At 38.7% G+C, this 26,685-nt stretch overlaps 1 protein-coding gene across 2 annotated transcripts in view; it reads left to right on the top strand.

The window, feature by feature from the left end:
• The window catches only part of NCKIPSD (NCK interacting protein with SH3 domain), a 107,867-nt gene that overhangs the window by 59,660 nt on the left and 21,522 nt on the right, over window positions 1-26,685 (top strand). For both annotated transcript variants that reach the window (XM_087954710.1, XM_087954711.1), the window contains exons 4-8: window positions 3,640-3,727; window positions 8,373-8,974; window positions 23,921-24,091; window positions 24,737-24,823; window positions 26,176-26,314. In XM_087954710.1, the coding sequence (XP_087810836.1) occupies window positions 3,640-3,727; window positions 8,373-8,974; window positions 23,921-24,091; window positions 24,737-24,823; window positions 26,176-26,314 (1,087 nt within the window). The remainder of the gene's footprint in view (window positions 1-3,639; window positions 3,728-8,372; window positions 8,975-23,920; window positions 24,092-24,736; window positions 24,824-26,175; window positions 26,315-26,685) is intronic.

The raw sequence follows: 26,685 nt of genomic DNA, 5'->3' as shown, positions 1-26,685 counted from the left end.
TGGAGACAGGTGGTCCCTCAAAGAACTAGGCCCTATGCTATGAAGGCCTTATAGGACACTTTGAATTGTACATGGAAGCTAATCACCCACCAGTATGGTTCATAAAGGATTGGGAACCCATGGGTATACTGTGGCTCTCCCATTGCTGCTTGCACCATTGCATTCTGGACCAGCTGTAGCTTCTGAGGAATGAGGATTATAAACAATAAAAATCCAACATTAAAATAGGGCCATGCAAAAAAAAAATTATACCTGCATCCACTATATACTTATCCAATAATTGGTGGGGTCACGCATCATCCTTTTCTAGACATGAAATGCATTTATAGGAAAGAAGCAACCTAAACACGCCCAGCCCTAATATGTACTGTATATTAATAAAATAAATGTTGCATTAGGATATATTGTGACCTGATACACTGTTTCTGAGAAAATAGCTCCATGTCATTAAATCCAACTGGCTCAAGAAAAGAGGATCCCATCTGGCTGTAGTTTTGTAGATAGGGTGTGGTTTGTTTGTTTGTTTTTGATCCAGCCATCATTTGTATATCTTGACAGCTGGAGTCAAGAAGAAGTCCCAAAGTGCAAAGTTGCTCTTATAGGGGACATGTTGCTCCATCCAAAGTAAGCCTCACATCCATCCCTGAATCCAGTTTTCTTCTTACCAACAGCACCACTCTTAGTCTGAATTTAATTTAATTTTGTTCTCCTTCATCCTGCCCGTTATCTTGATTGCTCCTGTGGAATTAAATAAAAGAAGCAACAGAACTGGCACAAGCATAGTGATGGCACCCCATTCCAAAGTTCTGAATAAGTTCCAAATAATCTCCCCAATGGTTTCCGGTAGATATTGAACAAGAGGATATGATAGAGCTTCATGGGACACCATAACACCCACCATCTCGATGAGTCCTGGCAAGAAAGACTGCAATCTCTGCAAAACAATTTCCCTAAGGCCCAAATTCTCCAGATGTCCAACTCCATCAGGGGTGTTGAAAAGTGCCAAGAAATGAAGGAGATCTAGCAAATAGCAGCCCTTCAAAGCATTCCAGGTCAGGAAATAGGAACTACTGGAAGTCTGATTTATTTTTATTAAAAAGGTGACAGAAAGCCTGACAGAATTTTGATTTCATTCTCTCTTATATTCAAGAGAATCAAGGTGAGGAATATTGAGTGTTCATCACGTCCTGGTTTTTTTTGGCCAAGCTCATGTTTTCCTAATGGCTGCTACATACAGTATCTTCCTCAGGGCTACCTCAGTACTCCTCCATACCAGTGTTGCATTTCTCCTCACTGATTTCCAATGTAACTCATTTGCTGGATAATCAACTTTCATTATCCACCTTGAACAGCAAGGTTATAGTTTTCTCAACCATCTTATTCAGAAATGGAATATTAGAGCCTGGCTTATAATTATAAAACTCTTCGAGGTGCAAAGAGGACTTTTCAATAAAGGTCACATAACTTTCTTTTTTAAGTAAGTGGCAAGACTTTTTTTTGCTGAAGAAGTCATTAATCATTTCTGGTAACTATGGGTGATTCCAGTGTGACTAATTAGTTAACCAGGTGGGGAAAGAGTTGAGCAAGCAGATGGTGGGCCTTAACTTTTCCACATCGTCAGTATGTATAAGCAATAAAAAAAAAACACATCCATATGAATAGGAACTTCCTCAGTATTGGAATCTGCAGCAAATTCAGTCTTTTCTACAAAAATGATGGAAAATTGCTCTCAGCCAGCTTCGAGCTGTTCTGATTCCCTTCCCTCAATATCTTAATGGAAGAAATACTGTGCAGCATTGAAAAGCTTTTGCAGAACTCTTCAATGCAAATGCAACAGAGGTAGAGAAGAAGTAAACCCTCTCTGCTATATCCATTGTCACAAAATAGGATTGCATGCAGGCCTTGAGGAGAACTCAAATCCATGTAAAAATCAAATTGTACCCAGATTTTCTGCAACAGTACTCCAGCCTACTATTAGTCTGCTTCATCCCTTTCAATAGTCTGGTGCCCCAAGATGCCATGTGATGTCTGTTGAAGAGAAGAGGGCATTGAGGAACCATCTGGATGAATTTCGTGTGCCACAAATTGGCCAGGTTTATCAGTACTGATGACAAACTAGGCTGGAAATTTGTGAAGTTACATTCAGAAAAGCATCTAGATCCATCAACCCACTTGGGTTAAACCATCTTAATTACTCCTGTATCCCAGCAGAAGTTTATAGAAAAATGCTATCAGTGTCAAAAAAATGTGCAGGTGAGTCCTTGGGTCATGACATTAGGTGGGCCTGGATTTGCCGTTGCTAAGCAACACAAACATGGTCAGGTGTGGCATCACTTGACCATGCCATTTAGCAACAGCAGTTCCAGCAGTCCTGGTTGCAGTTGTTAAGTGAGGACTGCATGGATTCTTAAGAAAGCATCTTGCATGACAGTGACTTCCAACTTCTTGCTGGCCTTCCCCTTCTCTGGGAGCCTGGGTTCCAATTATGTGACCCTGGGGGATGTGCTGCAACACCTGGAACTCTGAGGATCAGTCATGTCCACCTCATTCAGCATTCTTACTAAGTTTGAACAGTTGTTGAATGAGTGGTCATAACCCAAGGACCGCCTTTCAGAGTGAGCTTAGCAGACTGAGATGTTAAATGCATCCCAATATGTTGTCTGAGAAACAGACTGTGCTGCATAGTCACACAAGAACTTATATCATTATAGAGACCGGGTCCATATTGTGTTGTTTCAGTGCTGCTGAGACAAAGGAAATCAAGTGTTAAGATGCTGGTGTAGTGCCAGAGGGAAACATCTAGCCCAGGGGTGTCAAACTCAATTTCATTGAGGGCCGCATCACGGTTGTGTTTGACCATTTTCTCTGGCGGGCCAGTCCTTCTCTGTTTCCAGGTTGGCCACGTGGGCCAGATCTAAGCACCCCGTGGACCAGATCTAAGCCTTGAGTTTGACACCCTTGATCTAGCCCATCTTGCTGTCATCCCTTCCTCCAAATAAAAGAGAAAGCCTTGCAGTCAGTATTCCCAACCCTCTTTGCGTCCAGAAAATGTGTAAGACTTTGAGAAGTGGAGTAACTGGAGGAAGCTCTGCACCACTCAGTGCTTTTCTTGTCATGGGCCTCTGTGAGGAATGATGCCATCGTAAATGGCCTTTCCTACTCTGAGATGCTTTTCCTAGTCTAAATTTTTTAAAAAAAGCTCTGGATGCATTAACATGAAGGAAGCCTGCAGGGTTCAGTCTTTTGTCTTTATCCTTTCACAAGGATAATTTGTTGCATGGATCACTCCCAGTGCCTCTAATGTGCACATGGCTTGCTGCCTCTGCAAAGGGGCTGTGAGCGATAGAGAGTGTATGTGTTTGGCAGGTCGGTGCAACAGGAGTCTGGCGCTTTGCTGAACATAGCAATTAAACATGCAGCTTTTTCTGTCTTAAAGGAGGGAGGGAGGCAACACGTGTTCCGATGTTGTGCTAGGTTCATACAGGAAGCTGATTATTAATGTTATCCTCTAGAGGCATCTTTCAGAAATGAAAAGAGCACTATTGGGACAAATTTGCTGTTGCCTAGAAAATAATGTTTTTGACACATTACCATTGCTCTCGCTGATGACATTGATTGTTCTAAAATGCTTTCTTCTAGATTTCTGCACAGCCATGCCGTGCCACTCCTCTTATTCCTCCACCACCAGAGAAACGCAAGAATGTTCAGACAACTGCGCCCATTAAAAGTAAGAAATTGTCTTGCATGTTGATACTATTGAGGATCGAAGAATGCTAAATATCACCTTCACTGGCTTGGCAGCAAGTGGCTCCTTGTTCTCTTGAGGATGAAAAAGAAAATACTAGTGAATTGGCAGGAAATGGAACTTCTCCAGAGATGGGCCACTTGTGGTCTTTCAGATGTTACTGAACTCCAGCAGAAAAGTACACAATTCTTAAAATTTGTACATTTCAAAATAATACATGCAGAGTGGAGTTTTTGGGAATTAAATTAAATTGCAGTCTGATCTGTAATATGTATTTAGCATATCTTTTTCTCTTGAATCTAGTCCAACTTGTTTCCAAATAAACTCAGGCTGTCAGGCTGAAGCTTCCATTTTATTTTGTACATTTGCTGATCAGGTGAAACATATAAACTTTTCTTCTGAAAATAGACATTCCCATTTGCACACACAACCTGATAATGCAATCCTGAAATTTGTTTTCACCATCTAAAACTGGTCACAGCATATCTAGGAGCAAGTTTCTGAGAGGAAATGTCATTAAAAATATGCTTTTCTATTTCCTCTTCAAAGATAAATGATAGAAGGAACTGCTACTGTTCCAACTTTCAATTAATGTGGTCTTCTGGCACACGGGAGAAAGCAAATAGGAAAAAAGCCCACAGCATCAAACTGCCACAGATGAGGAACTTGACATAGATTATTTATTGTATGATTTCATTTGAGGTGAAAGATGATACAAAAACATCCATATTCTTGTATTAAATTAAAAGTACAGGATTAGGAACACACAATAGCTTGTAAATTTGGCCAAACCATTCCAGGTAGATCATGGTTCAACTGGACTGAAACTCAGAACTTTTCAATTATTCTGGATTTCTGCCAAGGCAGAGTCTAGAACAATCTTGCAGGGACCGTGAGACAAAGGTGATAGATCTTAATACTCTCTCTCCCAGCTCCTATCAAGTCACATGCCCAGCATCTTTCTTCCTCTTGCCTCTCCTTTGTCACACCTGAATTTAAGCAGTGTACAGATAGTTCTTGACTTACAACCACTCATTTAGTGACAGTTCGAAGTTGCAGTTTCACTAAAAAAAAAAGTGACTTATGGCTGTTTTTTCACACTTATGATCGTTGCAGCATTCCTGTGGTCATGTGATCAAAATTCAAACACTTGGCAACCGACTCATATTTATGACAGTTGAAGCATCCAGGGGTCATGTGATCTCCTTTTGTCACCTTCTAACACTTAATACTCAAATTACTAATTTAACTGCAATGATTCACTATGGCAAGGAAGGTCATAAAATGGGGCAAAATTCACTTAGCAAATGTCTTGCTAAGCCACTAAAATTTGGGACTCAATGATGGTCATAAATCGAGGACTACTTGTATACCCAAACCCCCCTACCCAATCTTCCCTGGACATTCCTTCTGTTAATCTTCTCTTATGTTCCACTCTCACTATCTCCAACCCTGGGACATCTCTGCCAAACATACATGGTTTGGTCCATGCTTGGAAAAACCACAACTAATTTGTTCTGGGTAGAGACCATTCAAAATTGTCTATGTTTAACCACTGTATCTTGGACAAGCAGGAAGAGAAGGTTCCATAATAAATACTATTTATTTCTTTAGTCCTTCTAGATTACAGGTAGAGATTTCCAGTTCTCCCTTTAAAATAGATGGGAAAATTAAAAGGGTGTTTTCTGAAGCTCAGAAAACGGGGGTCTTAATACTTTATTCTACTCTATACTTTATACTTTAAGCACCAAGAAACAAGAGTGATCTAGGTGAGCACAGGCAGTCATTTGGAACTGTTCGGTACAGTTAAGAGTTTTGAGGACATGTGCCTAATTCTCTTGCAAATGGCTGCTGGGGTGGAGAATTCCTATTTAGAAAAATGTTGCCTTGGTGTAAAGGGAGACTCTTAAAACATCCTTTTACCAATAGGTAAAATGCTTCCAGCCACCTCTTTCCCTGTATCTTTCCTTCCTCGTAATCTATATCCAGCTAATTTTGGGGCTGGTGGTGGTGGGGTTTATTTTGGACTATAGAGATCCTAGGGTAATTTGAATAAATAAAGCTGATGCTAGGGGCTGGTATTTTGATTTGCAGAAGCCAATTTCCCATTTAATTTTTCCTTCGTATTAAAAATACAAATTAGGTGGACCGGGAGCCCAGGAAAGAGAGATGGAAGATCTCCAGGGATTGCTATTCATGTGTGCCCTAAAGGCCTCATTGCATACGGCTTTGTTAAAATGTTTTCCTTCGGTCCATGAACTGGCAGAAAAGCATGCTGGTATATGAGTTATGGGTGCCCTGATTACCAAGTCCTGTTCTCTCTCAGTGATACAGTTTGTAAAATAGTAGATTGCCACGTAAAACCCATTTTTGACAGAAGCAATGGAACCCTTGCAATACACTCATTGATGAGAGAATCCTTATCTGTTTTCAGTTTAAATCACAGGTGTCAAACTCACTGCGTCGCATTGCTGTCACATGACATTTCGCAATGTGTTTCCCATTCGCGGAGCTGGGGTGGGTGTGGCCTGCACGTGATGTATCCAGCCCACGGGACACCAGTTTGACACCCCTGGCTTAAATTGATCTGTGAAGCTCAGAGTTCTAGTCCTTTTTAAAAAAAACACAGATGGAGTGCTTTTTCAAAAGCTTGCTAAATCTGTGTATATTAAATACCTGTAAGATCTGGCATGTGCTTCAGACGGACATGTCTGTTCTTGAACAGATTCTTGTGCAGAAGCCAGATGTTGAGCCTCTCGGCTACAAAAGCCATAGAATATAGTGCCTACATCTGGAGAGCAGGGGATATTCCTGCATCTGCCAAAAGTAGACAGTATAGAAACTGAGCAGATCTCAACCCTTGTCTACATCATCATCCACCTTATTAACAAGATGTCCTGCATTATGTTCACAATAAAAACTGCACTGGGAGAAGATGGAGAACACTAACATTGAAACAGCTAAATATAAGCAACCTTTGGTTTAGGATGAGATTCAGACAATGACTTCAGGATATGTCATATAAACAGTTATTATAAAGGGGCACATTCATGTTGCAGGCAGGAGGACATGAGAATGAGTCCAAAGTTAATCAGGTGTTAGAATCAGTATTGTTGGCATTTGAATGCAGAAGTGTTTTTTCTTCTTCTGCAGATAAACAAACTATCTTTTTTGCTGCTTCAAATAATCTTCCTTGTTGTAACTATGAAAGACTGGCTGAGAGGAACTGAGTATTTGGTGGGATGGGAAGATAAGGAATAAAACACAGGAAGCACAGACAGAATCTTAAATAAGACAGCTCAGCATTTAGATTGTGTGCACAAACAAGCATTGCTTACTTGGAGTTTGGCAAGTATGGAAATTTATTGTTACAAAATACAATAAGAAAACTATATTCTTCAGGTTAGCCGAGAGAAATAGATTGTACAAGTCTAATTCATTAACTTTTGATTTATTAGGCATAGTCCATGCACTGCAAAAGTCCTCACTGATTAATTCCATTCCTTAACAATGCTGGCCATGTAAATGTAAACATTTAGAGCTCAAGGAAAGCAAAGAATGGATTCATGTAGTATTGGCAGTTGTGGCTCAGTAATAATGAAGAAGGATCTGGGAAGCCTGGAAAATGTCATTCCCTCCTGTTTAATGATGAGCAGAAATGACCTTACGAGACTATTGACTCCTCTTGCAAAGAGACACAGCCAAAGGACGGTCACACTTGCAAGATTCTCTTAATGTAACTTTATGATAAAGTAGAGTTAGCTTGTCTGACTGTGTTTCCTGCCTGGTCTCTCAGAGGACTGACAGCCAGATCTCAATGAAGCACTTCCCAGATGTATTCTGTGCTTAGTCTTTTCAGCAATCATTGCTGTAGCCAAAGTTCACTTTTCTGCAGAACTTGTTGAAAATGCATTGGTTGGCTAACTGGACCATGTAATTAAAACAATACAACAAATCAGCATGAGTTTATGTTTCAGTTACATTCACAAGACATATATCATCTGTACTTGATTCCCTAGTGCTGAAGAATTTGGAGTTACCATTTCTCTCTCCTGGGTGTAAATGGGTCATCAGCATCTGAGCCATAGCTATTAGGGAATAAGTGGATTTCAAGTCCTAAGGCCACATGAGTGAGGAAAAGGAGTCAATTGTTTTCAGCCAGATGTGAACCTCTGCTTTTAGGCAAGCTGTGTACTGTTTTCTCCCGTGCTCCATGAAAGCATTGCATAAAAAATCATTGGGGATTTTTAACAATAGGCTTCTTTTCTCTCTTTTAATGTCAAATAAATGATGCATTATTAAAAAAAAACAATATCTGTAGGCATAAAATGAAAAGTATTGCCTAAAAAACTCTGCTCCTGCATGGATACTTTCCTGTCAAAACACGAAAACACCTTTCGGTAGAACAGACATCTCCTTTGCTTCAAAAAGATTGGCGATCAGGAATACCCAAGAGACAGTTAATACAATTTTGCTTTGAGATAAATGAACCAAGAAAAGTAGTTTAACTACTCTGAAAGCTTCCGCAATAAGGTTCTTAATGAACTCTTCCTTTGCAGTTTTTTTTTTAACCCATTCTCTTTTCCTTTGATTTTGTTGCTAAGATATGTCAATTGTTTCCTTTCAGATGCAGTTGGAATCACTTCTGGGTCAGTTTCTAGCACCTCTACTGAAAGCACAACTTCACTGGATACCTCGTACACGGGTTCCACAGAATCAGGTCTCCCTACAGCTACACCCAGCCCCGACAACACTCCTCCCCCTGTTCCTAGCAGAAGTGCCCTCACCATGGCATCCTCCAGCTTAGATACGAGTCCTGTAGTGCAAAGAAAGCATGGGAGTGCCAACAAATCCCCTCAGACCAAAAGGGCTGCCCCACAACCTCCTGCCCAAATGGAGGTTTCAGATACAGGCGGTGAAAAGACCTTAGAAACAAAGAAGACCACACCAGCCACATCTACAGGGGTAGAAAACTTTGATTCTCTTTGCCTGGAAGACGAGAAGGCAGCCAATACAGAGGAGGAGGTGGAACAAGATTCATCTGGCCTAGTAACCACCGTGCCAAAGACGATAGGGGCTGAGTTGATTGAGTTGATCCGCAGGAACACAAATCTCAGCTATGAGCTCTCCAGAGTTGCCATAGGGGTAGTAATTGGGCATATTCAGACTTCTGTTCCAGCCCTTAATAGCATCATGGAGCAGATTCTCATCTCACTGGTGGAAAGCAAGGTAGGAGACGTGTTTCTTTTCGCCTCCATAGAATATATGTTAAGGCATTGGTGCCCGATATTTCTGGCATTCTGGACCAGCAGGAGGGGGAGAGGTGATGGTTCCAAGGGAGTGGTGGGGTAGTGTGCGCTCATGCACACACATACCACTCACACAAGTGCACTCACACAAGTGGAGCTGCGCACATGTGTGTGCTCGCCCGCCACTTCCTCAGCCCAATTACAATTTCGAATTATAAGCCATCCAGAGTCATTAACTGAGATGGGTGGCTATAGAAATTGAATGAATGAATGAATGAATATATAAATAAATAAAGCAGTACCAATTTGGATGGTTTAGGAATTGCTCTGCAACTTGGAAAAAGAAACATGTGTTGCTTAGGGGAAAATACTGGAATATATGATACTGTAGACCTAGAAAATATGGCTCCTGATGTTGTTGTTTTCTGCTTTTTTGTACGCTCAAAATTATCCTAAGGAAAGAAAAGAGACATTTTTCCTAGCATAAGGAAAATTTGGGTGACCTTAATATGTAATTCCACATTATATTCTAGAGAAAGTTTCTGTTTTGTTTTGTTTCCCTCAGCAGATACGAAATGAGCTAGAAAAGATTGTCACTTAATGGTTTGGGGAAGAGAAAAGGTACCCTGGTTTTTGTTTTGCAGGAAGAAAAGGAGGAAGTAATAATAGAATAAGATCTTCAGTGCTTAAGGGGATTGTGGAGGCTGTGTAAGACATTATACAGTACCTATAATCTCTGTGAAGCTTTATATGTCAAGGCTATATCAAAAATGGAGACACTCTTTTCTTCAGCCAACACTTTGCCTCCCATCTGATTAACTCAATAGAAATGGCAGGGCCTTCATACCTTTAGTTGTTATGGCTTTCATTTGTATTGGGGTAAAAATGTTGCTCTACTTTACATTTAATTTCAGCTCAATCTTGGATTACGTACATGGTTTGCAATAGTAGCGAATATGGTATGTGGTGCTGTATATGGTGCTGTAGGTTACCTTTCGAAGCACAATAGTTACCATACTACGAGATATCTCACGTAATTGCATCATTGGTCAGGGCTTAGCAGTGTTGCATGATCACAAAGGCTCCAGTGGTGCCAGTTCATTGTCATGAAGATCCTCTGATTTTTAAATAGGAAATAAGATTTGAATGAAGCAAACTTCTGAGATTGGCCAGAGGATTTTTTTTTTTTTTACAAATTCATGCAATAGTGGATAGTCATCCTGGAATACTTATTTCTTACAGGTAAGTTAAATCTGCCCCTGGGCAGAATGGAAGCCAAAATGTATCTAATCCTTTTTTTCCAAGTGAAATAAGAGATCATCATTGATTAAAGCTTTTCTCTGCTCTGAACTAAATCTCTCACCTTATGTTGGGGAATCATATTATATTCTTTAATTACTTGTATCCCTTTATTCTGTCTTCCTACTTTAAATTAAAAGTCAAAGCACTACTTTACTAAATCAATTTTAAAATCCATTACTACAGACTTATTCCCAGTGTGCTCTTTTGAAGGATGGATTGCTTGAGATTTGCCTGGTGGTTCTGTGCATGCCTTAGAAAGATAAAAGAGGACAAAATACATTCCAATCTCTAATGCTGTGTGTAGCCTGCTAGGGTACCCTAGCATACATTCTGTATGTTACTTCTACTTATTATTACTTCTACTTCTCCAATTTACATACATCACCTTAAATGTAACAGGAATGGAGGTGAGCTGGCCAAGATAGTTCGGGATCATTCTAATGTATGGCAAGAATATAGGGGAAAAAATTCAGCACAACAGCTTTCCCCAGTGTTTTGAGCTTCTATTTATCTCCTTCATTATTTTTTACAGTAGCATTTTAGTTCAAGCGGCTGATGTAAGGAGAATAGCATTTCACATTATGACCAGGGGTTAAAGGCCTAATAACACATGGAATAAATTCTTGGGGTCATAAAGCCATGGGACAGATGTCATTGTGTGCATGTTCTTCTGCTTCCACACATTTCATATTAACATAGAAATGTGGCAGATAGGCAAGCAGGCATCTCCCATCAATCAACAGCTAAACATGCCAGGCGTGCATCCATCCCTCATTTAATAAGTGCACTTTTAAATTATCGCTTTTACAGCTGCATGCAATGCTTAGCATTTGGTATGTATTAAGTTGGGGTCGATTGAAGAAGCAACACGCAGAGAATAGTGACTACAGCTCTTTATTGAGTAGATCAGTACAACCCAGTCCCTTGCCTGTCCGACAGCTCGCCCTTTTAAAGGGAGCTGTTGGACAGCTCAACCAATGAGCTCAACTTATCTTACCGCCGGAAAGGCGGACCAATGAATTTAAACTATTATATCCCGGTGGAAAAGCGGACCTGAGTGAGGCCTTCGTTCCTTGGCTTCACTTCTCATTAGCATATTCAATACCATGTACTGTATGTAATATATATCTGGAAGTAGGATGGAAATGTATCTACAAAAACTAGTATTTATTGAAAGTTTGAATGGAGTTTGAAATGTTCACCTCTCCAATTTCATGTTAATCCTTTTGCCTCCTCTTTCCTCTTTTCTAAGTTTGGTCATTGTTCCTCTGTATAATTCCTGCAGTTCCTTTGCTTGCAATATCTGTTACCTTCTTCATCTCAGAAAAGTTGGTTGCTATCCAGACGAGTAGGGAAGGCAGAGACAAGATTTGACTTAAGCTCAGTATTGCTATCCTTTAAAATTTGGAATTCCCTTGCTATGAACTCAGCTGGGGAATAAATTATGCAGAAGTTGCATCAAAACTCTCTTTTGAGAAACTCTTTAATGTTCTATTTCTATGCAATATTTAGTTTTATGAGTTCTGTGTGGAGCTGAATGGAAAGTCATAATAATACATTATAGCAGACTTTCCTTGTGTGCATATTCCTTTCTCTGTGCATATGAAATATTCCTGCTAGAATGCTTCTGAGCATTGCTGCCTGCATGGAGGGAAACAAACAGACCTGGAACTGAACAAGTAACATGTTAAGAGGTACCTGTTACCGGTTGCCACTCTAAATAAGGATGGTTGTCAGGGCTGCCACATTTGAAACAAACAATAGACATTTGGGCTTAGTAATCATTAATACCCAATTGAACTTCTTTTACCTGCAGATATTTTGTTGCTCAAGGAAGGGAAAAAACTGTATATATTTGTAAGTCATTGATATAGGATTGCCATGAACCAAGAGTGATTAAATAAATAAATCTGGGGGAAAGTTTGATTGCTAGCCCCAAAGATGGTAGGAAAGCTTGAAAATCAAGAAAGCATAGTAAAGTAGCAGAATAGTGGCAGGCAAGGAGGGTCTCATTCTTTCAAATTCTGCTGTTTTCTGCAATCATTAGCAGCATTGTTCTGTATAGCATGTCTGGTACCCAGTAATAGTTATAATTACAAAGGTAGAAGAGAAACATGCGGTCATTACTCCGTCCTGTTTGCATAAAATTTTCAAAGAAATGACCTTAGAGAGAAGCTCAATAAATTGTATTAAGTGTCTATCTATCTGTCTTGGCGCTGTTGAACTGTGCTACAGGTGAAACTCGAAAAATTAGAATATCGTGCAAAAGTTCATTTATTTCAGTAATGCAACTTAAAAGGTGAACCTAATACATGAGATAGACTCATTACATGCAAAGCAAGATAGTTCAAGCCGTGATGTGTCATAATTGAGATGATTATGGCTTACAGCTCATGAAAACCCCAAATCCACACTCTCAGAAAATTAGAATATTGTGAAAAGGTTCAATATTCTAGGCTCAAAGTGTCCCACTCTAATCAGCTAATTAAACCATAACACCTGCAAAGGGTTCCTGAGCCTTTAAATGGTCTCTCAGTCTGGTTCAGTAGGAATCACAATCATGGGAAAGACTGCTGACCTGACAGTTGTGCAGAAAACCATCATTGACACCCTCCATAAGGAGGGAAAGCCTCAAAAGGTAATTGCAAAAGAAGTTGGATGTTCCCAAAGTGTTGTATCAAAGCACATTAGTAGAAAGTTATGTGGAAGGGAAAAGTGTGGAAGAAAAAGGTGCACAAGCAGCAGGGATGACTGCAGCCTGGAGAGGATTATCAGGAAAAGGCCATTCAAAAATGTTGGGGACTTTCACAAGGAGTGGACTGAGGCTGGAGTCAGTGTATCAAGAGCCACCACACACAGACAGATCCTGGACATAGGCTTCAAATGTCGTATTCTTCTTGTCAAGCCGCTCCTGAACAACAAACAACGTCAGAAGCGTCTTACCTGGGCTAAAGAAAAACAGAACTGGTCTGTTGCTCAGTGGTCCAAAGTCCTCTTTTCTGATGAGAGCAACTTTTGCATCTCATTTGGAAACCAAGGACCCAGAGGCTGGAGGAAGAATGGAGGCACACACTGCAAGATGCTTGAAGTCCAGTGTGAAGTTTCCACAGTCTGTGTTGATTTGGGGAGCCATGTCATCTGCTGGTGTTGGTCCACTGTGCTTCATTAAGTCCAGGGTCAATGCAGCTGTCTACCAGGAGATTTTGGAGCACTTCATGCTTCCTTCTGCAGATGAGCTTTATGAGGATGCTGACTTCATTTTCCAGCAGGACTTGGCACCTGCCCACACTGCCAAAAGCACCAAAACCTGGTTCAATGACCGTGGGACTACTGTGCTTGATTAGCCAGCAAACTCCCCTGACCTGAACCCCATAGAGAATCTATGGGGCATTGCCAAGAGAAAGATGAGAGACATAAGACTGAACAATGCAGAAGAGCTGAAGGCCGCTATTGAAGCATCCCGGTCTTCCATAACACCTTAGCAGTGCCACAGGCTGATAGCTTCCGTGCCACACTGCATTGAGGCAGTAATTGCTGCAAAAGGGGCCCAAACCAAGTACTGAGTACATATGCATGCTTATACTTTTCAGAGGTCTGATATAGTTCTAGGTACAATTCTTGTTTTATTGATTGCATGTAATATTCTAATTTTCTGAGATTGTGGATTTGGGGTTTTCATGAGCTGTAAGCCATAATCATCTCAATTATGACAAATCACGGCTTGAACTATCTTGTTTTGCATGTAATGAGTCTATCTCATATATTAGTTTCACCTTTTAAGTTGCATTACTGAAATAAATGAACTTTTGCATGATATTCTAATTTTTTTAGTTTCACCTATACCTTATTAGAGATTGTAAAAAGGTGCTCATGTTTAAAATGGTCCTTAGCCTTCTGGAGTAATGAGGAAGAAGATCGAGAAAAACATACAGAACAACTTCTGCAGGAATACAGCCAACTTGGCACAATGGAAGAAACATTCCATCTGTTCGTACTGAAAATGAAAAGAGAGAACGTTCCCTAAATAATTATATTTTTTTGCGGGGGAATAAGATGGATAGTTTCCAGCATATTGTTTTCCACTCCAAATTAAAAACATCATACCCAAAATTGCTGAAGACAGATCTTGGTTTTACCTATTATTATGGTTTGTCATACAGTCAGCTAGATGTTCACACTAGATTTGGCATTTTTGTTCACCTATTGAGTCCTTCCCAAGCACCTGGGGTAGGCAGATGTGAATGTTTGATGGTGTTACAGGTATCGTCACAGAATGTAAACTGAATGTAAGCTGCCTTTTGTAATTGACTGATAGTGAATTTGTCAATGCCAATGGTGTTCAAGTTGTTTTGAGATTGCGTCCAAGTCAATCTACCTATTACTCTTGGTACTACCTTTGTTTTCTTTTGCCACAGTTGTTTTATTTCTATTTGCAGGTTGTTGTATTTTGTTATCTTCTCCAGTCCACTATCCAGCCTTTTTTTGGTCTTTCTTATATAGACAGTTGTTAAATCTTGGGTGGCAGGTGTGTGTGTCTGTTGGAAGTCTAAAGTCCCAGAGCAGTTTAACTTTTCATTTTCTATTTATTTATTGTGTGATCCCACTAGTTCTTGCTTGCATGCAAATGGTGTTTCTTGCAGATTTTCCAATGCACTATTGTTGCTACTTCATCCTGCCGTTGTTTGTAGGTAAATCTGTGCAATCTTGGTGTAGGCAGCACTTGCCATCTGTTGCTGACTTCTCAATTCTGGCTTTGTATGCATTTGTTCTTATGGCTTGGTCTTGTGCAGCCAGAATTAGCTCTTCTGTCTCTTTCTTCAACTTTCTCTGCTATTAGCTATTACTGGGTCTTGTTATTATTTGCTTCTGCTATTTTTTCAATGTATTGGCCATGTAATGCTTTGTTTTCTCATGCCTTATTTCTGTTCTTCATTTGGTCTTTCTTGTAAGCCAGTTTGGTCTCTCCAATATTTAGGAGGCCTTTCCTGGTATACTAGTTTCAGTGCATCTTCTTCACTATCCTTCAGATATTTTTCCAATGCCCTTCTTTCTTCTTCAACCATCTGATATACTTGCAACATTCCACATGCACCCATTTTCCTTGGTAAGAAGAGTCTGTCAACATTGCTGCATGGATGAAGGGTGTGATTCATTGTCATTGTTTTTCTGGTCTTCCTATCCATGGTCTAAATACCATGTTTGATCCAGCCCACTTTTCTAGCTGTATATCAAATGATTGGAATTGCCCAGATATTGATTCTGACTCCATATCTATTGACTCCTTATATTTCTAGGCACTTGATTATCCAATCATATGGCAGAGAGTCAAATGCCTTCCTGTAAATCAATCCATGCTCCATTCAAGTTTTTACAATGATGATGATGATGATGATGATGATTAATCGCATAGTCAGCCAGATGTTCAGACTGGGTTTGGTATTTTTGTCTACCTTTCGAGCCCTTACGCAAATCTGGATGTTTGATGGTGTTACAGATATCACCACAGGGTGGAAGCTGTTCCAAGTAAAACTGCCTTCTGCAGTTGACTGATGGCAAATTTGTCAATGCCTATAGTGTTCAAATGGTGCTCAAGTTGTTCTGGGACTGCACCCAAGGCGCCTATTACTATTGGTACTACCCTTGCTTGCCTTTGCCATAGTCATTCTATTTCTATTTGTAGGTCTTTGTATTTTGTTATCTTCTCCAGTTGTTTCTCTTCTATTCTGCTGTCTCCAGGCATTGCCACATCCACTATCCAGACTTTTTTGTCTTTCTTATCGACAGCTGTTAAGTCCGGGGGTGTTATGTGGCAGGTACCTTTCTGTCTGGATTCTGAAGTCCCAGAGCAATTTAACTTTTTCATTTTCTATGACTTTTCCTATTTTATGGTCCCACCATAATAATTGTGATTCTTGGGATCTTCCATATCAGGTGGTAAATAGCTGCCAGCTGCTTGACCTGATCCCAACTACCTAGGGAATTCTGAGAGTCAAAGTTCAGAGATCTTAAAAGTTTTTAAGGTTGGGAAACAGAGCCCTAAGGAAAGCCCTTTCCTTCACCACGGGCCACCTTTAAATACCTTTTATGGCCATGGAACATGGCTACAGGCCCCCAAGATTTAACTCAAGATTTAAATCATAATATTTCCTCAAGCCTTCGCGCGGACTCCCTGTAGTGACATCGTGCCCCCCCCAGGGGTCTGCAGGCCACAGTTGAGAACCACTGCCCTAAGGCATATGCCAGCAGTTAGACAGAAAAGAAAACATGCTAATAGAATGTTATTGTTTAAGACTGTTTCTGGGTGGGCTTGTTTTAGAAAACTGGTGGATGAGGGAACAAGAAAATAGATTTGAATGAGAATAGTCATCCAAAACTAACAAAGCAATGAACCCTACTTATAATGTTATTTCAGGTTTTATGTTATTAATTAATTATAAATGCAATAATCACATTCAAATTCATCTTTAATTCCCTCTAAATAATCATCATCAGAGCCGTACATCAACTAATTTTGATGCTGAATTTTTGATGGCCACTTAAGGTTCATACATATTAATAAAGGATTTAAGGTTGATTTTAAAAGTCCAACATGTTTCTTTTAAAATATCCTAGTTTCCCTATCTTTTTAAGTATTGCTGCTGACAGATAGTTTTCGAATATACTTCGTTAGATTCCTAAAATTACTTGCAGGGATATGTAAGGTTGTACTTTTTGCCATACTTTTGAAGAATATTGGCTTTTGTAATCTCTTGGGCTTCATATAGAGGTAAAGCATTTTCAATGCATCTATAAACCATATTTTATGTTTTTCCTGTTCTGACATCTGCATTCTGTTCCCCAGGAATTCCAGTAATGTAGAAGTGGCATAGAAAGATATTATATTTTTTCCCTAGAAATGTCATCAAAGGAAGCTAACTCATAGTGTGAAATTAAAATATTCCAATTACATAATTTACTATGTGAGTCCACAACTGACTCTTTCATTTTTATGATTAGGGTTTAAAAGTGGTAGGTATTTGCTTAATTTAAAGTTGGGGGAATAGCTGCGAACACAACACAAGGTTTTTATATTAAATACCACAGGGTGTCTTGAAAAGCTAAAAAATATGTGAAGAATGATGATTGTGCCCCATTTAGGGGAGGTCCAGGGGCTAAAGCTCAGAAGTATTGTTGCTCTGTAGTCAGGCAGACCCTCTGCAATTTCCCCCTGTGGGAAGTGCTCTGGGCTCAAATTTTAGTCTCCTTACAGCAGGAGATGAAAATGGAGCTTTTCTGGAGAACATTTGGGGTCTGATGCTAAATGGTACCTGGGATATCAGATTTTGTCTTTGATTGGAAGTTTATATTCTTTTAATTGTTGCTATTTTATCACATGACATACAGTAGATCACTGGAAATCTGCTTACATTGTGGCAGGGTATAAGTTAAATTAAAGATTTGTTATGGCTGACCCCAGGGGTGGGATCCGACAGGTTTAACTACTGATTCGGTGATTTACAATGTGCTTCCCTGCACGCTGCATGGACAGCTGAGCAGCGCTGTGTGCAGGGAAGCAGCATTTGAAAAAGCACTTTTTTCCTGCTTTTTCAACCACAGCTGTGCCTCGAATGGCAGCTGAGGTTGAAAAAGCAGGAAATAAAGGTCAGGTAAGAGCCCCGGTGGGCGGGTGGCCAAAACAGCAGCAGACATAGAACTGGTTCTGTGTCTGCTGCTCTTCAGAGCTACCGGTTCTACAGAGCCGGACAGAACCGGTAGAATCCCACCCCTGGCTGACCCACTATATAACATAAGCTTAGCATAAACTCATAATACCAACAGGCAAAAATAATAAAAAAAAAACACCAAACAAACAAACAACTGTTGCAAGGCGCTTTAAGAATACTACTCCACATATAGGTGGCATGTCTCAATTCTCATCCTGGTCCAATGCCTGAGGAGAGAGCCCTCCAGATTTTGGGGTAAGCTGTAAATATATAAAGCTAAAACGAAAGAATATCTCAAGTAATATATAAAAGTCTTCTATTAAGAGAGGTCCTGAAAATATTTTTTTTAAAAAACCCAAAACAACTCTGGGAAGATAATTTGGGATTGAATCAAATGTATTGCATATGGCACACTATTATTTTGAAAACCTGTCACAGCAAATCATCAGAAATTGGCCATGAAGATAATCCAGAGCACTTTCTTCCACAAAACTTTCCTCACATGAAATCAAAACTTTAGTGATAGTGTTAGTGAGGTTATAAGCAAATTGGCACATGTTGCTATTATTTGGTGCCAGTGCCCAAATAATCATTCTTTTTGGAACAAACATCTGATGAAATTGAGAAACAGACTCATCTAGCAGTCCTTCACAATGAATCCTGCAGTTAGTTTATCATTCATTTTCCTAATGCATATAAATTGGTGGAGCTGGAGAAATAAATCCAATTCCTGTAGCAAATATGTCAGTGATCGACTGTTATTTAAAAGTATGGTAAATCGCTTTGGCTGAAAAATTGCTACATGGCAGTTCATAAAGCTAACATCTGGCCATCATCCCTTAGCTATGTGTAAGTTATTTGTATAGATAAATGTACAAATAAAATATTATCCTAGATTAAAAAATGAATATAGATACTTTAAATGCTATCAGATTGAATCTTCATGATATAAAATTCCATTTTCAGGAAGCCATGAAAGTTTTGACAAAGTCTAAGTATTTGGCATATGTTTTTGTTTATAAATCAGGCTTTATTTTAATACTCGGAATCAATAGCAAATGAGGAAGGAAATGTTAAAGGAAATAAGCTGATATGATTATTAAGACTGAAAGCAGCAGGGATTTTTATTTTATTTTTAGTAAATCAGATGTAGGCCGATTTCAAGCTTGCAGGATATCTTGTGTTTTGAAATCCATTATTCAAAGTATATTGTGACAATTGGCAGAAAATTCTGATTTTTAGAAAAGAATTATGAGGCTAGCAATTATTTGAGGATTGGAATTAAATGGAACTCACTGCCCTTCTGTGCAAAAACATCCCTAAATTGATTATATTGAATACCAAGGGTGGTTTGTTTTTTTTTCATTCTAGCAATATAATTTAGGATAATGGGCTGGCTCCTTCCATTGTTGCTATCAGAATGCTGTAATGTTAACAGATGCTTAAAAACTAATCAGGCTTGGATTTTGTTCATAGGATAGCAGAACTAACAGCAAATCCCAGATCTGTGTGCTAGATTGGGAAACACCTCCATATTATTTTCAAGAAAGTTACCAGGATACTTCCATGAAATCACCAGAAGTCAAACTCACCTTTATTCTTCTGATTCTCAAAAAAGAGAGGCAAAGAGGCTAGCAGGATTGACTACAGGCCAGTCAGTTATACCTTCTGCCCATCGTAAACAGAGCCATTAAGAACCATAGCCTTTATTAGACTACAGGGTTCATTCTTGGGGTGATGGTTTCCAAGACATTTATGGAAAAGAGCAATAATGTGTTGCTCCTTCTGCTAAAAGGTCATACTTTTTATTAGGACAGGGTTAAAACACGTAGTAGATAGCTGTTTATCTGTTTTTTATCCCAGACTTCTATCAGGAACTGAAGGTGGCACACGTAGCACTTCCTTCCACCTCTCCCCACACCCCCAAACAGGAGGTATTATTTGTCATCAAGAAGCAAAACTATTCTCTTAAGTAATGCCAGTGCTGTTCCAGTTCAGCATCTCAAGTATAATGTCTCTTTCCTAACAAATGAAGGAGGTAGGAAGAAAATATAGCCGTAACAGTGTCTTGTTTACTTTGCATATTAAAATGATCAGAGTGATAGGAGGAAAGGGTTCTTATTAACTTTGAACCTAAAAAAAAACCCAGGCAAAACGTTTGTACCTTTTTCTAGTTAAATTTTCAGACACTTTGTTATCACATTGTGATAAAATCAGTCTGGTGTTTCGAGCTTTATGGGAAAACAGGAAGTACCCAAACTTTGGGGGGAAAGATTCCAGGATTACCCAATCACAAAAATTTAATAATGGTTTCACAATTCTCCTGTAATTGTGAATTCATTTGATCAGTCATGTTATAAATATAGCTCTTGTAAGTTCAAAACCCTATCAGTTTTAAGGTTTTTGAATTGCCATCTTTCTCACAGAAATTACTGTGCAAAAAGATATTTTATGCTAATATTTTCACTACCTTGGATGTACGGATCTTCAAGGAAAGTGCTTTTTACTTAACTAATTGTTAAACATATTTGCCTTCTGTTTCCCAGGAATCTGAGTGGAATAGGCATTTTTGTTTTCGGGATACTACTATAAATGATACTTCTTGTTGTGTTCTATAAGTGATATTAACCTCATTCAGCCTCCAGTGATACCTGTGAGCGATGAGAAAAAAGATCAACTTCTTTGATTGTTATATCGTGCAGAAAGGCAAGATACATACGATGGTAATAGTAGTCATCATTATCATACAGTAATCCAAGTGGATTTGGCACAGCTTTTTACAGCTGAAGATGATGTACTGATCTCCTGTGTTCTAAATTAGCATATTTACAGGGTTGTTGTTTTTTTAAAAGAAAGTATTTGAAATCTTTGTAAACCAAAAAAATAGCAGGAGAAAGATGGTTGGCTATGTTTGCCACCTATTTGAAAAAAAATAAAGGTGGGGTACAAATAAGTAAAAAAATATATGAAAGGAGTGGCTATAAGGTAGAGGGAGGGGGGAATCTTTGTAAAGCAGATATTGTGTTTGAAATTTTTAATTTTCATTTGAGTTGGTTCTGCCTGAAATATCATCCCAACTACAGGTAATTCCAGAAAAGATTTAGTTGATCATTAGCGTTCTCAGAAGGCAAATGCAAAACATTTTTGCGAGGTGAATTAATCAGAATGCAAAACATTATCCCCTCACACCTCCAAATATTAAATTTATTGAAAACCAAATATAAGGAGAAAAAGATAATAGCTGCTATATGAATTATAATACCAAATCACAATATTTATTTTTATTTGTTTGTTTGTCAAACATGTATAAGATAACAAGTATAGGTATGAACATAAACATGAACGAAGGAAATAAATACAGATAAATGGAGACAGTAAGGCAGGGACAGTAGGCACGCTGGTGTGCTTATGCAAGCCCGCTTTAAGGACCTCTTAGAAATGGGGTGAGGTCCACGGTAGACAGTTTGAGGTTGAAGCTGTGAGGGTTTGAGGCTGTAACAATGGAGTCGGGTAGAGCATTCCAGGCGTTGACTCCTCTGTTGCTGAAGTCATATTTTCTGCAATCAAGTTTGATATAATAATATAAGGTTATTGCTTCTCTAATACAGTAATAACTTTCATATGAAGAAACTTCAAAACAGAACGCTGATTACAGTAGAGATAATATTTGTTTATGCAGGAGAAAGAATGGCAGAACCTGAGGATGGAATGAAAAGAGGAATCTGCCTAGAATTCTTGCATAGCCACAAATGGGTCCAACCTGTCTTGAGTGCCGTTGTCCCTTAACTACGGTAACTCTAACCAAGTGTTTATCATTAGATGAGAAGATTCCTGTCTATAGGCTTTAGCAATAGATCAGTCTAATTGAATCTTCACATGTGGACTTGATCTTTTGCACCTGACAATTTAGCAACTGCAATTGTGACTGACAACTCAGTTGTTAAACAAAGCAGTCACTAAGTGGAACTGTGACTGTCCTTGTAAACACGTTTCCTTTGTTTTACAAACATGTGAAGGTCATGAATGTGAGAAGTTACTTTTTCATCACTGTCATAACTATGAATGGTTGCTAAATGAAGCAGTCACTCAGTGAGGAGCATCTGAGCAAACAAACTGCTTGAAATCTATTTTGCAAGATCTTCTAAATTAATATCAGTGATGTCATGCAAATGAAGAAAAAAACTATAGCTAATACTAGGGAAGATTTCATTAATTGTTAGGATCATTTTTCTTGGTTTTTCCTGTTTTTGAGGCTGATAAAGCTGAGTTGCCACAGATGGAAAAGTCACAGGTTTCCCTCATGACAAAGGCTGGAAAATGACTGGCCAGACAAATCAAGATAGAGGTTGTAATTGCACCTGAAAATTAAGAGTACAAAATATTTAACTCCCTAGATGTTCAATCAGAAATCTTGTATATGTATCTGTTTGGTCCTTCTCTAAAAACCTGCATCTGTCTTTTTCTCTCAGAGGTAATGAGTATGGCAAAAGCTTCGCGGTGACACAGTTGATGCTACCAAATGTGCTCTGTGTTAGAGAATTGTCTTTTATTCTTCTCTAGCTCTAGGAATCACACACAGTTCAGAAGGAATTTGCTATCTGTTGAATTTATAATTGTATAATTATTATACAAAAAAGCCATCACTCTGCTAAACAAATAATTCCCTCAACACTGTTCAACTATTTACTAAGTCTGCATTACTATTACTACTAATCTTCTCGTCACTCCTTATCACCCATCCCCTCCCATTTGTGACTGTATGATTGTAACTTTGTTGCTTGTATCCTTATGATTTATATTAACTGTTTCCTTGTATGATTTGATTGCTTATTGTACCCTATGACTATCATTAAGTGTTGTACCTTATGATTCTTGACTCTTGACAAATGTATCTTTTCTTTTATGTATGCTGAGAGCATTTATACCAAGAAAAATCCCTTGTGTGTCCAATCACACTTGGCCAATAAAGAATTCTATTCTATTCTATTCTATTCTATTCTATTCTATTCTAAGCAATAATAGAATTCTAAACAATTCTATCATTGCTTTGCTGAATTTCTGAGGAATAATAAATCAGATGATTCTGATTATCTTTATAAAATATCTTCCTTTGTTTAAGAAGCTAGCAAACATCTGTTGAAAGATACATTAAGCTCTCCTGATGATTAAGACCAGAAGAAAAGAAAGAAAAAGCAGTGCCCTGTTACTTTGGACCCCTGGCCCTTCAGGTCCAGCAGTTTCTTTTCACAATTCTCATAGATTATCATATATCCTAATAAATATCGTAGATAATTGTTTTAGAAGCATTTGAACAGAAAGGCTGGGGAAACAGTGTGGGGTGCATGAATGCAAGCTTGGGGAGGCCAGGGAAAGAGAAGTGGGGCTGGGAAAGAGGGCATGGTGTAGGCAAGAAAAAAAGGTTTGGGGTGCATGCCTATGATCACACAGAGGCCCCAGGGAAGGAGGATGCTTTTGGCTGCAAGTGGGCAAAGGGGGTGCTGTAAAGGCCAGAACTTCAAAGACCAGGTGTAAGTCCCTTCATTCAGTGCCATTGTAACTTTAAACATTCACTGAACAAATGGTCATAACTCGAAGACTACCTATATTGGAGGGATAGAAATTCATACACTTTTGTTTCTCCTAGCAACCGTAGCAATGGGCCCTATTTCAAAGAGGCACATTTAGGGTTTCCATATAAAGTTATTCACCTAAGTATTTCAGAAAACCTGTAAGTCTAGAAATCTACATATTTTTCAAAAGAAATGTGCTTCCATAAATAAATAAAAAAAGGATGCACCATATTGCTAGATAGTATAGAACATATGTCAGATATTAGCAACTATTTGAAAAGTATTTGAAAAGTTGGAGCATCTGCGGTAGTACCTCCTGTTAAAATGGTGCATTATTTCTTATTCTTTCAGGATCTCTGTTCAGGTTTGCCTTCTGGCCAGATTTGCCATGATGAAGAGAGATTGAAGGTGATATTTACAGATATGGCTCGGCACAAAGATGATGCCCAACAGCGCAGTTGGGCCCTCTATGAAGATGAAAATGTCATTTATTGTTATTTGGAAGAACTGCTTCAGATTCTGGTAATTCGTTGCTTTGGCAGAGACAGGCTCTTTATAAAGTTTATTTGCTCAGCACTTAGATTATTACAAATGGAAAGCAAGTGATAAGATAGCTTAATGCCTGGATGGGCGGTTCACAAAATAGAGACCCTTGAAATCAGGAGAGGCTCACATTTTTGGTGCCAACCGATTAAAATTCTCAAATGGAACAATAAATGTTACTTTCTTAGTGAGATAATAATAACACTCCTAATGCTACAGTCAAGTTAGATGAGATCCTAAATATTATGTTGTTGCCTCTTGGGCTAACTCATCTCAAGTATAGTCAGAATAAATGTTCCAGTAATTGTCAAACTCATTAGACAATTTTTAATCCTCTCCAAGTGGATAATAACATTCATCTTTCATCTGGGTTTGGCTCTTTTTCAAGCAAGTTTATGAGTTTACTCCAAAGGCTCTTAAGTATTTCTTCCTGTAAGAACGTATATAAAACAGAATTGTTGAGAGGGAGAGAGAAACATTCTTGTGGGCAAAGTCTTTCATGTACTTTAATGTACGTACAGTTTTAACACTACCAACATTGGAAATAGACAAGATTTTGGAATAACATTGCCTTTGTTGCTCTCTTCTGAACATTGATTTTTTTCCCGCTATTCATTTTTACAGACAGATGCAGATCCAGAAGTATGCAAGAAGATGTGCAGGAGGAATGAGTTTGAATCAGTATTATCTCTTGTGACATATTATCAGATGGTATGACATTGCATTTAGGGCATATAAGTTTGACCAAATCTTGAATAGTTTAATTCTTCCTTTTATATTAATAAATTTGAGCAGAAGTAAGACAGCATAGTTATAAGAAAGCTCTTCCCACTCCCCCGCCCCCAAATTTCTAGGTTCTCTTATTTTAGGTGTGTCTTCAATCGGTCTGACTAATTAGTAAAAATAGCAGGCAAGGCAGCCTATACTAAAGTATGAACTTGTGGGCAAAGTATAAGAACAATGGCTAAATTACGAAGTCTGGTGTGACCACACTAAAACAATAGAATATTCTCAAAGGTTGCTTTGGATTCTCTATGTCAGGAAAAAAGTGGATGGAAATAACAATAACATTCGGGGTAAAATGCATGCTTTTGTAGGAGATGACCAGGCTGAGCCCAAGGGAAGGGTCAAACGTGTCATCAGTCTCAAGTCCCTTCATGCCCACAAGAGATCTAAGTTCAGCCCACCTTGAATTCCTTTGACTTTTTATCTGCCAATTTGCTTTGAGCATTAGTAGTTCAGATTCTTGTAGAGACCATGAGTTTTCAATACATTTTTATATTCATTTTAAACTGCCTGGATTTCCTGATTTTCCCATGCTTGACAGCCTTGTTTTCCCCAAAAAAGTAGAAATAATGAATACCAGAGTCCCTCCTAGCAATTTGAAAGCTAAATGTAGCTTCCCTACTTTAAGGAAGAGAAGTAGCAGCCTTACTGGCATTGGAAAGATTCCCACAGGTGCCTTGGAATATTAGCAGATTGTTCCCATTTCTTGGTTAATTGAGACACATCTGTGTATTGGGTTGGAAATTAAGCTACAGGTAGTCCTCAACTTGCAACTATAATTGGGATTGGAATCTTGGTCATTGAGGGAAGTGGTCATTAAGTGAGATGGCCACTTTTCTGCTGGCAGCCATAGCCCCTACAGAACATTATTCCCCCTGAAGTTTGGCAGGCCTCTCTCCTTCAAGCCTTCTGAAAAGTACTAAAGACCTGGCTTTACCCCCAAAACACTGGGATAGCATCAGGGGACTGCATGTCAGGAGCCCGACTTAATGCCAGGTGTTGTTTTAATGTTTGCTGTTTTAATCGTTTAATATGATTTTTGTGTTGTTTTAATTGTGATTGGGAGTCATCTGGCGTTTGGTATAAGATGAGTGGCCATACAGTATAAATGTTTTCAATAAATAAAATAATTTGTTTACTGAAATTATTGCGGTCAGCATAGAATAATTATTTTCTGAGTTTACCTGGAATACTTCACTTTCTGAATAGCAAGTAAAAGAAACATACATTATTTATAGTTAGGTATTTTGTTAATTAAAAACAATTTTCTTCTTAAGGAGCACAGAGTTTCATTACGCCTGCTGCTTCTGAAATGTTTTGGAGCAATGTGCAATTTGGATGCTGCTATTATTTCTGCTCTGGTTAATTCTGTTCTGCCAATGGAGCTAGCCCGAGATATGCAAACTCATACCCAAGGTGAGGCATATTTTATACAGTAAATCTTCCTATAGCTCAGACAGAATACAAATTTTTCTTTTACTGATGATATGTTACTACATTTTGAGGCTCTTAAGGAGTATATTCCAAAGCTATATTGCAATAAAGATGCATAGTGATGGTCTGTGTTGAACATGATGTTGTGGAAAATCTGGATATAGATTTAACTAATATATAGTAATAAAGTTATGGATCATCACCTTTTCCTTTTCACTGAGAATCCCTGATACGGGTAGTTAGGGGGGGAATTACATTAAAGACTATAATGGTAACTCCTTTATTAGAATATAGGAATGCTATAGGCACAATATATCTTGAAGAATTTGACAATGGACCCCATAACATGCTGA

Source organism: Notechis scutatus, chromosome 2 (assembly GCF_049901735.1).
Source record: "Notechis scutatus isolate UNSWTSFEM ecotype Mainland chromosome 2, rNotScu1.2, whole genome shotgun sequence".
NCBI lineage: Eukaryota > Metazoa > Chordata > Lepidosauria > Squamata > Elapidae > Notechis > Notechis scutatus.
The sequence above is the reverse complement of the archived record's forward strand: the minus strand, read 5'-3'. Positions and strand labels throughout refer to the sequence as shown.